Source organism: Oncorhynchus kisutch, linkage group LG18 (genome assembly GCF_002021735.2).
Source record: "Oncorhynchus kisutch isolate 150728-3 linkage group LG18, Okis_V2, whole genome shotgun sequence".
Lineage (NCBI taxonomy): Eukaryota > Metazoa > Chordata > Actinopteri > Salmoniformes > Salmonidae > Oncorhynchus > Oncorhynchus kisutch.
The window spans coordinates 50,292,183-50,310,029 of record NC_034191.2 but is presented as its reverse complement, the minus strand read 5'-3'; the positions used below and the strand labels follow the sequence as shown (position 1 = coordinate 50,310,029).

Here is a 17,847-nt window from a genome sequence, read left to right as displayed (position 1 = left end):
GCCTTCCCTCTCCCTGCTCCACCCCCTCCACAGAAACCACTGGGATTCATTACAAGTCAATTATGGTAATAGTTCCTTTTGCCAGGGGAAGTGGGGTCCTTGGAAAAGCATCAGAGGCCTTTTTTTCCTACACGTTTTTCTTTCACCAACATATTTTATTTAGATCACATTTAGATGTGCAAATTGATCGAAGAAGAGAGGAGAGAGAGTAAAGAAGGGGAGGAAAGCTTGTTCCCTCCCAAGCTCCAAGGCAGGGTGCTGGGGGTTCGGGGAGAAGAGACTCTCCCGAAGAATCCCGCTCCCTTATTCATGTGAGTCTGGAATACGTTTTGTTTTCTCCTAACCTCATTACGGAATATGGATTCGCACAAAGTAACTGTGCTGCAGCAGTAGGGTGCCGACCGAAACCTCCTTCCCTTATCCACTTCGCTCTCTGAAATTCGTGGGATAAACCCACGAGACAGAATGTCATGTTTCATAAATTACAGCACTCTCTGAAAATACATGAAAACAGTAGAGCCAACTTAATTTGGGAAGGTTTGTGTACTGACTTAATTTGAAGTGGTTCGTGTGCTGACATGATTTGACTACATTTGAGAGGGTTCGTGTACTGACATGATTTGACTTAATTTGAGAGGGTTCGTGTACTGACATGATTTGACTTAATTTGAGAGGGTTAGTGTGCTGACATGATTTGACTACATTTGAGAGGGTTAGTGTGCTGACATGATTTGACTACATTTGAGAGGGTTTGTGTAGTGTGTAGCCTAACTCTTGAGTAGCCTGTAAGGGAGGAGGAGAGATGGATCAGATGCCGAACCTGAACTGTACATTGTCCCCCATCTGTTTCACTACTCGTCTTGAATGATAGGCACAGGGAGTGGAGGGCTGCTAGTTGAGCCCACTGATGCAGAACGGAAATGCCTTACAACGGTGTATCAAGTGGGCTGGATGTCCTTTGGGTGGTGGACCATTCTTGATACACGCGGGGAAATGTTGAGCGTGAAAACCCAGCAACGTTGCAGTTCTTGACACAAACCGCTGCGCCCGGGAAATACTACCATACACTGTTCAAAGGCACTTAAATATTTTCTTGCCCATTCACCCTCAGAATGGCACTCATACACAATCTACACTCTACAGTGCATTCGGAAAGTATCCAGACCCCTTGAATTTTTCCACGTTTTGTTATGTTATAGCCTTTATTCTAAAATGAGGTTCAATTGTTTTTCACCCCCCTCAATGTACATACAATATCCCATAATGACAAAGTAAAAAAAAAATGTTTTGCAAATGTATTAAAAATAAAGAACTGAATTATTCAGACCCTTTACTCAGTACTTTGTTGAAGCACCTTTGGCAGTGATTATAGCCTCTAGTCTTCTTGGGTATGATGCTACAAGCTTGGCACACCTGTATTTGGAGTTTCTCCCATTCTTCCCTGCAGATCCTCTGGTACCCTTCACCAGATCTGTGCTTCGACACAATCGTGTCTTGGAGCTCTAAGGACAATTGCTTCGACCTCATGGCTTGGTTTTTGCTCTGACATGCACTGTCAACTGTGGGACCTTTATATAGACAGCTGTGTGCCTTTCCAAATCATGTCCAATCAATTGAATTTACCACATGTAAAAGTTACCTGTGGTAAAATTTACCACAATCAAGTTGTAGGAACATCTCAAGGATGATCTATGGAAACAGGATGTACCTGAGCTCAATTTCGAGTCTCATAGCAAAAGGTCTGAATACTTACAGTGAGGGGGGAAAGTATTTGATCCCCTGCTGATTTTGTACGTTTGCCCACTGACAAAGAAATGATCAGTCTATAATTTTAATGGTAGGTTTATTTGAACAGTGAGAGACAAAATAACAACAAAAAAATCCAGAAAAACGCATGTCAAAAATTTTATAAATTGATTTGCTTTTAATGAGGGAAATAAGTATTTGACCCCCTCTCAATCAGAAAGATTTCTGGCTCCCAGGTGTCTTTTATACAGGTAACGAGCTGAGATTAGGAGCACGCTCTTAAAGGGAGTGCTCCTAATCTCAGTGTTACCTGTATAAAAGACACCTGTCCACAGAAGCAATCAATCAATTAGATTCCAAACTCTCCACCATGGCCAAGACCAAAAAGCTCTCCAAGTATGTCAGGGACAAGATTGTAGACCTACACAAGGCTGGAATGGGCTACAAGACCATCGCCAAGCAGCTTGGTGAGAAGGTGACAACAGTTGGTGCGATTATTCGCAAATGGAAGAAACACAAAATAACTGTCAATCTCCCTCGGCCTGGGGCTCCATGCAAGATCTCACCTCGTGGAGTTGCAATGATCATGAGAACGGTGAGGAATCAGCCCAGAACTACACGGGAGGATCTTGTCAATGATCTCAAGGCCCCTGGGACCATAGTCACCAAGAAAACAATTTGTATCACACTACGCTGTGAAGGACTGAAATCCTGCAGAGCCCGCAAGGTCCCCCTGCTCTAGGGGACCTCACATATACTGTACATGCCCATCTGAAGTTTGAACATCTGAATGATCCAGAGGACAACTGGGTGAAAGTGTTGTGGTCAGATCAGACCAAAATGGAGCTCTTTGGCATCGACTCAACTCGTCGTGTTTGGAGCAGGAGGAATGCTGCCTATGACCCCAAGAACACTATCCCCACCGTCAAACTTGTAGGTGGAAACATTATGCTTTCGGGGTGTTTTTCTGCTAAGGGGACAGGACAACTTCACCGCATCAACGGGACGATGGACGGGGCCATGTACCGTCAAATCTTGGGTGAGAACCTCCTTCCTTCAGCCAGGGCATTGAAAATGGGTCATGAATGGGTATTCCAGCATGATAATGACCCAAAACACACGGCCAAGGCAACAAAGGAGTGGCTCAAGAAGAAGCACATTAAGGTCCTGGAGTGGCCTAGCCAGTTTCCAGACCTTAATCCCATAGAAAATCTGTGGAGGGAGGTAAAGGTGCGAGTTGCCAAACGTCAGCCTCGAAACCTTAATGACTTGGAGAAGATCTGGAAAGGGGAGTGGGACAAAATCCCTCCTGAGATGTGTGCCAACCTGGTAGCCAACTACAAGAAATGTCTGACCTCTGTGATTGCCAACAAGGGTTTTGCCACCAAGTACTAAGTCATGCTTTGCAGAGGGGTCAAATACTTATTTCCCTCATTAAAATGCTAATCAATTTATAACATTTTTGACATGCGTTTTTCTGGATATTTGTTGTTGTTATTCTGTGTTAAAATAAACCTACCATTAAAATTATAGATTGATGAAAACATTTGATTTATATTCCATTTTAGGATAAAGCTGTAATGTAAAAAATCCTGAATACTTTCCGAATGTACTGTATACAAAAGTTTGTGGACACCCCTTCAAATTAGTGGAGTCGGCTATTCCAGCCATACCTGTTGCTGACAGGTGTATAAAATCGAGCACACTGCCATGCAATCTCCATAGACAAACACTGGCAGTAGAATGGCCTTACTGTAGAGCTCAGTGACTTTCAACGTGGCACCGTCATAGGATGCCACCTTTCCAACAAGTCTGTTTGTCAACTTTTTGCCCTGCTAGACCTGCCCTGGTCAACTGTAAGTGCTGTTGTGCTCGTACCCTCAGTGTATACCTCCTGGAGTCCCAGTTCAACTTCTGTGACACTTTAAGCCTTATCGCACAGAAACCATGTGTATTTCTCCCCTCTTCAGTTGTTCGTTCATTTATTTCCTGTTTGGCTGTGCGGCGGCAGTGAGAAGCAAGTAGCCAGAGATAAAAACCAGCCGGGCCTTTTCAGTTGGGCGCTCTGCTCTCGCTTGCTCCCGGCAGCCATTACTGGAACCTGGGTGACCCCGGGTGTGAATTAAGGAGGCCGGACGCGTTTGTCGGGCCAGCTGATAGAGGGAGAGGAGGATAATAAGTCCATAGAGAACAGAGGGAGGGTGGGATGGAGGGAGGGATGAGAGCCTACAAAACCCAAGGACCTTCAAAGGCACTCATGATTCCTCTATTAGCAGCTTATATACTGTATGTATCTGGTTTGTCTCATGCTGGCATAGAGACACACACACACTGCTGCCTGGCACACACACACACACACACACACACACACTGATATCTGGCACACACACACACTGATGTCTGGCACAAACACTGATGTCTGGCACACACACACTCTGACTCACTTCCATGAAGGCAGTGAGGGATATAATTTATATACACTGCTCAAAAAAATAAAGGGAACACTAAAATAACACATCCTAGATCTGAATGAATAAAATATTCTTATGAAATACTTTTTTCTTTACATAGTTGAATGTGCTGACAACAAAATCACACAAATTATCAATGGAAATCAAATGTATCAACCCATGGAGGTCTGGATTTGGAGTCACACTCAAAATTAAAGTGGAAAACCACACTACAGGCTGATCCAACTTTGATGTAATGTCCTTAAAACAAGTCAAAATGAGCCTCAGTAGTGTGTGTGGCCTCCACGTGCCTGTATGACCTCCCTACAACGCCTGGGCATGCTCCTGATGAGGTGGCGGATGGTCTCCTGAGGGATCTCCTCCCAGACCTGGATTAAAGCATCCGCCAACTCCTGGACAGTCTGTGGTGCAACGTGGCGTTGGTGGATGGAGCGAGACATGATGTCCCAGATGTGCTCAATTGGATTCAGGTCTGGGGAACGGGCGGGCCAGTCCATAGCATCAATGCCTTCCTCTTGCAGGAACTGCTGACACACTCCAGCCACAGGAGGTCTAACATTGTCTGGCATTAGGAGGAATCCAGGGCCAACCGCACCAGCATATGGTCTCACAAGGGGTCTGAGGATCTCATCTCGGTACCTAATGGCAGTCAGGCTACCTCTGGCGAGCACATGGAGGGCTGTGCGCCCCCCCCCCCAAAGAAATGCCATCCCACACCATGACTGACCCACCGCCAAACCGGTCATGCTGGAGGATGTTGCAGGCAACAGAACGTTCTCCACTGCGTCTCCAGACTCTGTCACATGTGCTCAGTGTGAACCTGCTTTCATCTGTGAAGAGCACAGGGCGCCAGTGGCGAATTTGCCAATCTTGGTGTTCTCTGGCAAATGCCAAACGTCCTGCACGGTGTTGGGCTGTAAGCACAACCCCCACCTGTGGACATCGGGCCCTCATACCACCCTCATGGAGTCTGTTTCTGACTGTTTGAGCAGACGCATGCACATTTGTGGCCTGCTGGAGGTCATTTTGCAGGGCTCTGGCAGTGCTCCTCCTTGCACAAAGGCGGAGGTAGCGGTCCTGCTGCTGGGTTGTTGCCCTCCTACGGCCTCTTCCACGTCTCCTGATGTAATGGCCTGTCTCCTGGTAGCGCCTCCATGCTCTGGACACTATGCTGACAGACACAGCAAACCTTCTTGCCACAGCTCTCATTGATGTGCCATCCTGGATGAGCTGCACTACCTGAGCCACTTGTGTTGGTTGTAGACTCCGTCTCATGCTACCACTAGAGTGAAAGCACCGCCAGCATTCAAAAGTGACTAAAACATCAGCCAGGAAGCATGGGAACTGAGAAATGGTCTGTGGTCCCCACCTGCAGAACCACTCCTTTATTGGGGGTGTCTTGCTAATTGCCTATAATTTCCACCTGTTGTCTATTCCATTTGCACAGCAGCATGTGAAATTTATTGTCAATCAGTGTTGCTTCCTAAGTGGACAGTTTGATTTCACAGAAGTATGATTGACTTGGAGTTACATTGTGTTGTTTAAGTGTTCCCTTTATTTTTTGGAGCAGTGTATATAGCCTATATACAGGTTTTCTTCTGGATCAAAATGGGCCTCACGCGATGGGCGTGGCCTATGGTGCGGTCACTGACCAAACATTATCAAGGCCCTCCTGTTCGCCGCAATGACACACTGTAGCTGTTTTAAAGCACATTTCCTGCCATTCTACACATTTTGCCATGGCTTATGCTTATCTACAATATAGACTGCATATCTGAGTTTTTCCATCCCAAAAAGTATTTCCAAATGATTATTATCATTTTTTGGGAGGAGGGACTTGGACATAGGCGACATGAAAAAACAGCCCATCCAAAACTTTTCCATGCAGAAACCATCCCGATATAGAATGAACAGATTAGGCACAGCACTCAGTGTATGTATTGTGTGTGTTTGCAGACGTGTGAGTACGTTTTGTCCGTGATTACGTGAACAGTATGTGACAAGGGTTTTTCCACTGTGAATGAAATAGGGCGGGCGGTGGTTTGGGAGAGATTTAACACGAAGTTGGCAGAGATTCACGCAATCCCATGCAACACAGGCGCAAGGCGAGCTCTTCCCTCATGTTTGGTAAACCAGAACACACTCCAACATAAATGACTGCTTACATAACACACAGACCACAGCAGTCGGGTCAGTATGAGCAGCTAGCGCCCCGTCAAACACACTCCGGCTCCAGATCCACACCAAGCCGTGGGGAAAAGGGTGGGGCATCCAGTCACATACACACAAAACGCACGTACGTGCTCCCGAGGTAGTGCAGCGGTCTAAGGAACTGCATCTCAGTGCTAGAGGCATCACTACAGACCCTGGTTCGATTCCGGGCTGTAGCACAACCGACCGTGATTGGGAGTCCCATAGGGCGGCGCACAATTGGCCGGGTTAGGGGAGGGTTTGGCCGAGGTAGGCCGTCATTGTAAATAAAAAATTGTTCTTAACTGACTTGCCTGCTTAAATAAAAAATCTAATACGTACTCACACAATACACACACACACACAATACACATTCACGCACAGTCAATACACAACACAGTGTGCATTCAATACACAATACAGTGCATTCGAAAGTTTTCAGACCCCTGGACTTTTCCTACATTTTGCTAAAATATGCTAAAATTGATTAAATAATTTTTTCCCCCTCATCAATCTACAAACAGTACCCCATAATGACCAAGCTAAAAGTTGTTCAGAATTTTGGGAAAATGTATAAACATTTTATTTAATCCATTTTAGAATAAGACTAATGTAACAAAATGTGGAAAAAGTCTAGTGGTCTGAATACTTTCCGAATGCACTGTGTACACACACACACACACACACACACACAATACCCTCAAATGGCATTGGATCATCGGATTAACAATGCAATTATTCACATAGAAGTGCTGGAGAGGGGCTGTGAATGGGACTGTTGACTGCTTGACTGCTTGACTGCTTACATGGCTCAGTAAATACAATGCCAGTCGTGGTGGCATAACACCATGGGCTGCATCTCAAATGGCATCCTATATATAGCGCACTACTTTTGACCAGAGCCCTATGGGTTTCAGAGGAGGCTGGTGGGTGGAGCTATAGGAGGACGGGCTCATTGTAATGTAAGTTGGGGAAAAGGGTGCCATTTGAGATGCAGCCCCATGGATGGGGAACAGGACAGAAGCCAGCTTTCTCTCACTGACCTCTGTTCACAAGGGAAAGAATTTGTTTCCCAGAGTGTTGTCTGAAAGAGAGAAACGGTAGTCATCGCTCTGCCACAGTAATACAGAGACGTCAAATTAAACAGTTTTCACATGGCTTTGTTGACGCTGTGCCAAAGTATGACTCGGCCGTGATTCGACATTTTCCTTGGATCCTTTATGCTTTTTCTCCGTCCTCTTTACTGTGCCATGCTTAATTTCACTGACTCTGTCTCCCTTCTCGCTCGCTCTCTCTCCCTTCTCTCTCTCCTCTCCTCTCTCGCTCTCTCTCTCTCCTCTCTCGCTCTCTCTCCCTTCTCTCTCTCTCCCTTCTCTCTCTCTCCCTTCTCTCTCTCTCCCTTCTCTCTCTCTCCCTTCTCGCTCTCTCTCCCTTCTCTCTCTCTCTCCCTTCTCTCTCTCCTCTCTCGCTCTCTCTCTCTCTCTCTCCCTTCTCTCTCTCTCTCGTTCTCTCTCCTCTATGTCTCTTTCTTCTCCTCTCCAGGATATTGCGGACCCAGTCTCTAGAATGGTACTATAACAACGTGAAGAGCCGCTTCAAGAGGTTCGGCAGTGCCAAGGTTCTGAAGACGCTCTACAGGAATCACATAGTGGAGAGAGGAGGCATCTTGGATCTACCAGGTACATGTAAAAGCCTCCTCGTGGCCTTTCATGACTGCGTCAGTCCAAAGCAAACTCTCTCCCTCTCTCTGTCTTCCTGTGCATAACAGTGTCATATCTCTGGAGTTTAAAATATCTATTGAACATCCCACCCCCAAAAAAGTATTTTAATTATATGAAGAGTGCCTTGGTCCAGCTTAAATTAATGACCAAATATCTCTCTGGGCTTCTATGGCCCCTGTCTATACTACTGCCTGGCCCATTATGTGTGCTATGTTGGTTAATGCGCATTAACAGCTCTCAGTCAGTAACTCAACTACAGGGGGCAAAAGGTCTCGCGTCACATTTCCACTCGCGCACATACAGTAGAGAGAACCACAGTCCCTTGCCTCACAAGTCATGTGGTGAGAAACAGAACCAATGGCCATCGGATATACACAGCCCCGCTTTCCCTCTAACACCGACTGTCTCACACACACACACACACACACGTTCTGTCTTTCGTACACACACATTATCTCTTTTTCTACCCACACACACTCCCTCACCCCCCTTCCCCCACACACGTCATCTCTCTTTTATACCCAAACACACTCATCATCCACCACTGGCCAGCCTCCTGGACACAGTAGATGGTACTAATCCCTGAGGTTTGAGAGGGGTAATCCTTGTGTAATATTAGCAGACAGCTAGCGTTACGGCTGCTGCTCAGGAAGCCTAATGGGGGAGAGAAGAGTGGCCATGCTGCTAGGCCTGGGTGGGGTGGTGGTGATGGGGGCGGCAGCTGCTCTGCTGGCTGGGTCGTAAATCCCCTCAGTGGCCTGGGCCACTTTGGCCTCTGAATGATTAGTTCCTGCTGTGGGAACAGTAGAGACACGTTTTATCTGCCCTCATCCTCTCATAATCCAGATGCCATTGTTTCCCCCTACCCTCATCAGCCTGGTCGGTTGGAGTGTATAGAGTTGGGGGATATTACCGTGGTATAGCACAGCGGGTTAAAGGGGCAATCTGGAATTCAAACAACGACAGCGGTGCGATGGGGTTTTTAAAAGTTTTATATACATCAATAATTAATAGCTCTCTATATCATCAATTTAAAAGTCCAAAAAATGTATGTTCAAATCCCAGATTGACCCTTTTAAAGGGATGAGGTGATTTAACAGAGGGTTACACCTTCTTGACTTCCAATGCTGATGTTGAACAGGCTGGCAAAAGTGTCCAACATGGCCGTTAAGCCTACTATTAGTGACAGTGCTAATGGTGCTCGTCATGGCAGGAATAGGGCCACTGTATTTTCTTCGCCAGCCTACCGGAACAGCTGCTAGTCATAGCACTTACAGTGCCAGTCAAAAGTTTGGACACACCTACTCATTTCAGGGTTTTTATTTTATTTTGACTGTTTTCTACAGTTACTCTTTTCTAAACTATGAAATAACCGACATGGAATCATGTAGTTACCAAAAAAGTGTTAAACAAATCAAAATATAATTTATATTTGAGTTTCTTCAAAGTAGCCACCCTTTGTCTTGATTACAGCTTTGCACACTCTTGGCATTCTCATAACCAGCTTCATGAGGTAGTTACCTGGAATACATTTAAATTAACAGGTGTGCCTTGTTAAAAGATCATATGTGGAATTTCTTTCCTTAACCTGTCTGGGAATGGGGTTCCGCTAGCGGCCAACAGCCAATGAAATTGCAGGGCGCCAAATACAAATCAACAAAAATCTCATAAATCAAATTTCTCAAACATACAAGTATTAGGCACCATTTTAAAGATACAATTCTCGTTAATCCAGCCACAGTGTCTGATTTCAAAAATGCTTTATAGAGAAAGCTCCACAAACGATGATGTTAGGTCAGCACCAAGTCACAGAAAAACCCTGCCGTTTTTCCAGCCAAAGAGAGGAGTCACAATAAGCGCAAATAGAGAAAATGAATCACTAACTTTTGATGATCTTCATCAGATGACACTCATAGGACTTCATGTTCCAAAATACATGTATGTTTTGTTCAATAAAGTGCATATTTATATCCAAAAATCTCATTTTACATTGGCGTGTTATGTTCAGTAGTTCCAAAACATGCAGCGATTTTGCAGAGAGCCACATCAATTCACAGAAATACTCATGATAAATGTTAATGAAAATTCAAGTGTTATGCATGGAACTTTAGATACACTTCTCCTTAATGCAAAAACACTTTACGGAAAAAGCATACCATGCAATAATCTGAGTATGGAGCTCAGAGCCCAAACCAGCCAAAATAAATATCCATCCATGTTGCGCAGTCAACATTAGTCAGAAATAGCATTATAAATATTCACTTAACTTTGATGATCTTCATCAGAATGCACTCTCAGGAATCCCAGGTCGACAATAAATGTTTGACTTCTTCGATTAAGTTCATAATTTATGTCCAAATACCTCCTTTTGTTAAGGCGTTTGGTAAACAAATCCAAAACGCGCGTGCATGTCCAGCCGAAAGTCGGACAAAGTTCAAAAAGTTATATAACAGGTCGTAGAAACATCAAACTATGTATAGAATCAATCTTTAGAATGTTTTTATCATAAATGTTCAACATTGTTCCAACCGGAGAATTCCGTAGAAAAGCAATGGAACGAGAACTACCTCTCATGTGAATGCGCGTGACTGAGATCGATGCTGCATGCAGACCACTGACTCAGAGCCCTCATTCCCCCCTCCTTTATAGTAGAAGCCTGAAACAAGTTTCTAAAGATGGTTGACAACCAATATCCCACTGTGTATTCGATAGGGGCTGAGTTCAAAAACTACAAACTTCAGATTTCCCACATCCTGTTTGGATTTTTTCTCTGGTTTTTGCCTGCCATATGAGTTATGTTGTACTCACAGACATCATTCAAACAGTTTTAGAAACTTCCATGTTTTCTTTCCAATACTAACAATAATATGCATATATTAGCATCTAGGACTGAGTAGGAGGCAGTTTACTCTGGGCACGCTTTTCATCCAAAAGTGAAAATGCTGCCCCCTATCCCAAAGAAGTTAATGCTTTTGAGCCAATCAGTTGTGATGGCATACAGAAGATAGCCCTATTTGGTAAAATACCAAGTCCATATTATGGCAAGAACAGCTCAAATAAGTGCTGTCGCAAAAACCATCAAGCGCTAGGATGAAACTCGCTCTCATGAGGACCTCCACAGGAAAGGAAGACCCAGAGTTACCTCTGCTGCAGAGGATAAGTTCATCAGAGCTACCATCCTCTGAAATTGCAGCCCAAATAAATGCTTCTCAGAGTTCAAGTAACAGACGCATCTCAACATCAACTGTTCAGAAGAGACTGTGTGAATCAGGCCTTTCATGGTCGAATTGCTGCTAAGACACCACTACTAAAGGACACCAATAAGAAGAAGAGACTTGCTTGGGCCAAGACACACGAGCAATGGACATTAGACCGGTGGAAATCAGTCCTTTGATCTGATGAGTCCAAATTTGAGATTTTTGGTTCCAACCACCGTGTCTTTGTGAGACGCAGAGTAGGTGAACGGATGATCTCAACGTGTGTGGTTCCCACCGTGCATCGTGGAGGTGGTGGTGTGATGGTGTCGGGGTGCTTTGCTGGTGACACTGTCTGATTTATTTAGAATTCAAGGCACACTTAACCAGCATGGCTACCACAGCATTCTGCAGCGAGTGAAGGAAAAGCAGCCAACAAGTGCTCAGCATATGTAAGAACTCCTTCAAGACTGTTGCAAGTTATTCCAGGTGAAGCTGGTTGAGAGAATGCCAAGTGTGCTCAAAGCTGTCATCAAGGCAAAGGGTGGCTACTTTGAAAAATCTCAAATCTATTTTTGTATGTAACACTTTTTTGGTTTCTACATGATTCCAGATGTGATGTTTCATAGTGTTGATGTCTTCACTTTTGTTCTACAATGTAGAAAATAGTCAAAATAAAGGAAAACCCTTGAATGAGTAGGTGTTTTTGACTGATACTGTATATCACTGTTTTAAGCATTAGGAGTATCAAAGCTCCACTCCCGTTGTGTTGACTGGTGACTCTTTGTCCACCTGACTGGTGGTCCAATCAGCTCCACTGTCGGTCTGTGTCCCTGTACAGTCCAAAGGGCCCTCCTGTCCCAATCTGTCTTCCCAGCTGTCCCCATCTGATCCCCTATCCTCCCCTCTCTCCTCCTCTCCTCTCACTGCCACTCTTATATCACACAGGGACAAAATGGGATGAGCTGCTAGCTGCCGCAGGGGCTCCCATTTCAGATGAGCTGAACAGATTATACTGCATGAGAGTCACAAGCACGCACCACTGCATCACACCGTACCGGCGCGTGCGTGTTTGTGTGGCCATGTGCGTTGTCCCTGAGAATGTCCTCCTCACCATTCTGAGTGTGCTCTCCCTCCTCCTCCTCCTCGTATATTAGATTGAAAGGGGAGCGACTGTAAAGATGTACCCATAATGGGTCAAGGCCATGGTGCTGTAGAAATACTGAATGAAGACATGTTGTATTTGTCTGAGCCAGTGGTGGAAAAAGTACTCAATTGTCATACGTGAGTAAAAGTAAAGATACCTTCATAGAAAATGACTAAAAGTGAAAGTCACCCAGTTAAATACTACTTGAGGAAAAGTCAAAGTATTTTGTTTTTAAAATATACTTAAGTATCAAAAGTAAATGGAATTGCTCAAATCTACTAAGGTATCAAAAGTAAATGTAAATGTATTCATAATTTCAAATTCCTTATATTATGCAAACCAGACAGCACAATTTCTTGTATTTTTATTTATTTACGGATAGCCAGGGGCACACTAAAACACTCTGACATTAATTTGCAAAAAAAGCATTTGTGTTTAGTGAGTCTGCCAGATCAGAGGCAGTAGGGATGACCAGGGATGCTCTCTTGATAAGTGTGTGAATTGGGCCATTTTCCTGTCAAAATGTAACAAGTACTTTTGGGTGTCAGGGAAAATGTATGGAGTAAAAAGTACATTATTTTATTTAGGAATGTAGTGAAGTAGAAGTTGTCAAAAAATATAAATAGTAAAGTAAAGTACAGATGCCCCCAAAAAATCTACTTAAGTAAAAAATACTTTATAGTACTACTTTACACCACTGATCTGAGCCCACAATGTATGAAGGCACATTTTGTTGACATAACAAACTATACCTCGATTGATCTGAAAGTGGGGAGATCTATCTGACTACAGATGTTGGTTTGAGTTGAGGAGCTTTTGACAAACTAGAGGAAAATTCAAGTGCCTTCGAAAAGAGCAGATAGTATTTGAATGTAATAGATCACTTTCCGCCCACTTGAAAATCACAGGTGAATGAAGGTTGGTTTTAACGCCGTTGCCATTTTTAAAGGGATAATTCACCCAAATTACAAAATGATATACAGTGAGGGAAAAAAGTATTTGATCCCCTGCTGATTTTGTATGTTTGCACACTGACAAAGAAATTCAGTCTATAATTTTAATGGTAGGTTTATTTGAACAGTGAGAGACAGCATAACAACAACAACAAATCCAGAAAAACGCATGTCAAAAATGTCAGAGCGAGTGACGTTTGAAATGCTGTTAGCGCGCACCCGCTAACTAGCTAGCCATTTCACATCGGTTACACCAGCCTAATTTCAGGAGTTGATAGGCTTGAAGTCATAAACAGCGCAACTCTTGAAGCACAATGAAGAGCTGCTGGCAAAATGCACGAAAGTGCTGTTTGAATGAATGCTTAGGGGCCTGCTGGTGCCTACCACCGCTCAGTCAGACTGCTCTATCAAATCAGACTTATAACATAATAACACACAGAAATTAATATGGTCGAATCCGTAAACTATCATCTCGAAAACAAGACGTTTATTCTTTCAGTGAAATACGGAACCGTTCCGTATTTTATCTAACGGGTGGCATCCATAAATCTAAATATTCCTGTTACATTGCACAACCTTCAATGTTATGTCATAATTACGTAAAATTCTGGCAAATTAGGCGGCCCAAACTGTTGCATATACACTGACTCTGCGTGCAATGAACACAAGAAAAGGGACACAATTTCACCTGGTTAATATTGCCTGCTAACCTGGATTTATTTGAGCTAAATATGCAGGTTTAAAAATATATACTTCTGTGTATTGATTTTAACAAAGGCATTGATGTTTATGGTTAGGTACACATTGGCGTAAGAACAGGCCTTTTTCGCGAATACGCACCGCATCGATTATATTCAACGCAGGACACGCTAGATAACTACACATGGTTGACGATATTACTAGTTTAACTAGTGATTATGATTGATTGATTGTTTTTTTATAGTTTGATGCTAGCTAGCAACTTACCTTGGCTTACTGCATTTACATTTCCTTACTGCACCTCTTTCCCAACTGTATTTTTTTTATTTATTTTTATTTTGCTCCTTTGCTCCTCCTTTTTTATTTCTACTTTGCACATTCTTCCATTGCAAAACTACCATTCCAGTGTTTTACTTGCTATATTGTATTTACTTTGCCACCATGGCCTTTTTTGCCTTTACCTCCCTTCTCACCTCATTTGCTCACATTGTATATAGACTTGTTTATACTGTATTATTGACTGTATGTTTGTTTTACTCCATGTGTAACTCTGTGTCGTTGTATCTGTCGAACTGCTTTGCTTTATCTTGGCCAGGTTGCAATTGTAAATGAGAACTTGTTCTCAACTTGCCTACCTGGTTAAATAAAGGTGAACAAATTTGCGTAACAGGCAGGCTCCTCGTGGAGTGCAACGAGAGGCAGGTGGTTCGAGCGTTGGACTAGTTAACTGTAAGGTTGCAAGATTGAATCACCCGAGCTGACAAGGTAAAAATCTGTCGTTCTGCCCCTGAACACGACAGTCAACCCACCCACCGCTCTTAGGCAGTCATTGAAAATAAGAATGTGTTCTTAACTGACTTGCCTAGTTAAATAAAGATTAAATAAAGCTGTAAAAAAAAAAATTGGTGTCCAGAAATACAGATTTCCGATTGTTATGAAAACTTGAAATCGACCATAATTAATGAATCGGCCCCGATTTTAATCGGTCGACCTCTAATAGGTACTATACGTATAGCTCTAGCCAACCCAGTGAATCAGTGACTGTTGACCTTGTCTCTCTACTGCTTCCTGCTGCTGTCTCTGGTTTTAGAACATTAGTGACTCACACACAGCCCTGTCCTGAAATGTGTGTGTGTGTCTGTGGCGAAACACACAATGAGAAACGCTGTCACATCGGTGACATGCGGCACCAGGAGTGTATCTGCGATATGTCTGTCAGGACTTGAGTAGTTGTGTGTGTGTTTTTGTGAACGGATTGTGCATGTTTGTGAATGGTTTGTGTGTGTGTGGGGGTTTATGCACATTTGTGTTTTTGTGTGTGTGGTCCGTGCGTCTGTGTCCCCGTACTTGTGCGTATGCACTCGCGGGTTTGTGTGTGTGTGTGCTTGTTGTTTACAGGATGGCATAGTGTAGTGCTACGGTCCCACAGAAGCTTGAGGTGATGTCATGATGTGACCTTAAGTGACTCTGGTGTCAAAGATATATTAATCTGTCACTAACTATCTGTCAGACGTTTGAAAACGTTTAAGGACACACAAAAACCAACATACACGCACACACTTCTTCTCTTTCTCTCTCACACACACACACACACACACACACACACACACACACACACACACACACACACACACACAGTGCCACCCAACTAATTATTGTAGAGGCGTTGTCGGTGTCAGAACACAATTGGTAGGTGGAGAACAGAACAGAAATCCACCATGCCCTTCTCATCTCAACCCCAAATGGCACCTGATCTGCAGTGCCCCTGGTGGCCAGTATGTTTCACTACAACATGCAGCAGATGGAACAGTCAGGTTTACTCCCAGTCTGTGCATTTCTCATTCACAAACTCCCTCTCTTTCTATCCCTCTCTCGCTTGTTCTCTCTCTCTCACTTCCTCTCTCAATCCCCCCGCCCTCTCTTTCTCTCTCGCTCTCTCTTCGTCTGCCTTTCTCTCTTTCTCTTACTGTTGGTGTATGAGCTGCCATGGTGTAAATGAAGGCCCAGTCATTGCTGAAAGCTGCCTGTTGTGGGTGTGCCTGTGTGTGTGTGTGTGCGCTGGGAAAGCGTACGATGGCAGATGCTGTAATATAATTGAAAGCTAGCTGTCTGGACTGATGCTGGAGGAACTTTACCTTTAAGTGGAGCTTTACCGACAGGAGTGTCTCTCTCTCTCACACACACACACACAGCCCGGTGCTGCCGTCGGCAGGGTAGTCATGGTGATATCGAGTGACTCCCCTCCCGAGCCGTCTGTGGGGAAAAGGTGAGACCGTGGTCAATGAGAAGAAATGAAACAGGAACAGTAAAGATAGATCTCTCTCCATCTCTCGGTAATAAACTGACATGAGATGACGTAAGCTTCCTGGTTTGAGGAGGACACGCCCAGTGCAGGTGGGGAGGGGCTCTGTTCGGCGTGGAGGGTCGAAACGATTCAGGAGAGGGTCATGACAGTGCGTGTCGGGGTGTTGTGTCATGGTTAAATCTGCCGGTTTCACGTGTTCGGTCTGTCTGTCAGACTGTCTGCCTGGACGGTGATGCGTCAGGCGGTGGACATTGCTGTGAAAGATGACAGACAGGGTCACCTGCAACAATGACACTTGTTACCCAGGGAATCACTCACTTTGCCATACATCTAGTTCTCACATCCTCAGCATCCTCAGATGCGTGTTTGACAAGGAAATAGAGAGGGGGGAAAAAAAGAGTGGCTGTGTGTATGAGGGTGAGAGAGATGTAGACAGAAAGACAGGGGAAGTGAGAAAACGAAAGAAAGAAACAGAAAAGCGTCAGTAAACAAAATACCACGCGGCCTCCATCTTGTGATCCTGTTTGTTTTACAGGCCATTGTTGCTGCATTTCCTTCATTAGGACGCGGTCATCGTCAGCGGTGCCAGTGTATCTCCCTGTCCTACTGCGTCCATGATTTCAGACTTTATTTATGCTGGGTAATATACTGCATGTTGTTGTTGGCTGTATCTCTCCTTTAAGTCACAATGAACAGGCACACACACACACACACACACACACACACACACACACACACACACACACACACACACACGCTGTATCTAAAACAGAGCAGAGGAGAGCGAGGCCTTTGGAGTGGCATTTAATGAAGCTGACCTAAAGCGTTTGAGACGCATTCAGGAAGCTGACTTAAACCATACGCCATGGTGGAGTTGTGGGGCCACGAATCTCACTTATTATCAGAGGGGGAAATACAAGCCAGCAGATGGCCAAACATACTCCAGAGAGGAGTGGCAGGATGGTCGAACGATGACAGAAAGAGTAGGAGGAACAGGGGAGGAAGAGGAAGGCCGGGAGGACACAGGACCGTGATGTGGATGAAGAAGACATTGGTGGGAGTTCTTTTTGGATCAAAGAAGAACTGAAAGGCTGACGACTCCCTCTTCAGCCGGAGAGGACTAAAACGGTTAAAACACAAGTCAACCTGTCCTATGCCTGACCAAGCAGAGTCCCACTACAGACGGACAGACCAACACAAGCAAGTCTGTCTGCTCGCCTTGTCCCAAATGTCACTGCAGTTTCAGCCTCACTGCACACAGACACTCAGAGGAGTCCTAGTGGCTTGCCGCGACTCCCACTGCTAGGTTCCGAGTGTTTTGTGTCACCGCTGAAGTCGTCACAGCCTCAGCCTCTACACACACACACACACGCACGCACGCACACAGTTCAGCCCAGTACTTCAGAGGCACAGGCTGTGGC

General features: G+C 44.5%; 1 protein-coding gene across 2 annotated transcripts in view; it reads left to right on the top strand.

The window, feature by feature from the left end:
- LOC109909320 (rab effector MyRIP) overlaps positions 1 to 17,847 on the top strand; it is a 145,872-nt gene that overhangs the window by 107,278 nt on the left and 20,747 nt on the right. For both annotated transcript variants that reach the window (XM_031796275.1, XM_031796276.1), the window contains exon 4: positions 7,950 to 8,086. In XM_031796275.1, coding sequence (XP_031652135.1) covers positions 7,950 to 8,086 — 137 coding nt within the window. The remainder of the gene's footprint in view (positions 1 to 7,949; positions 8,087 to 17,847) is intronic.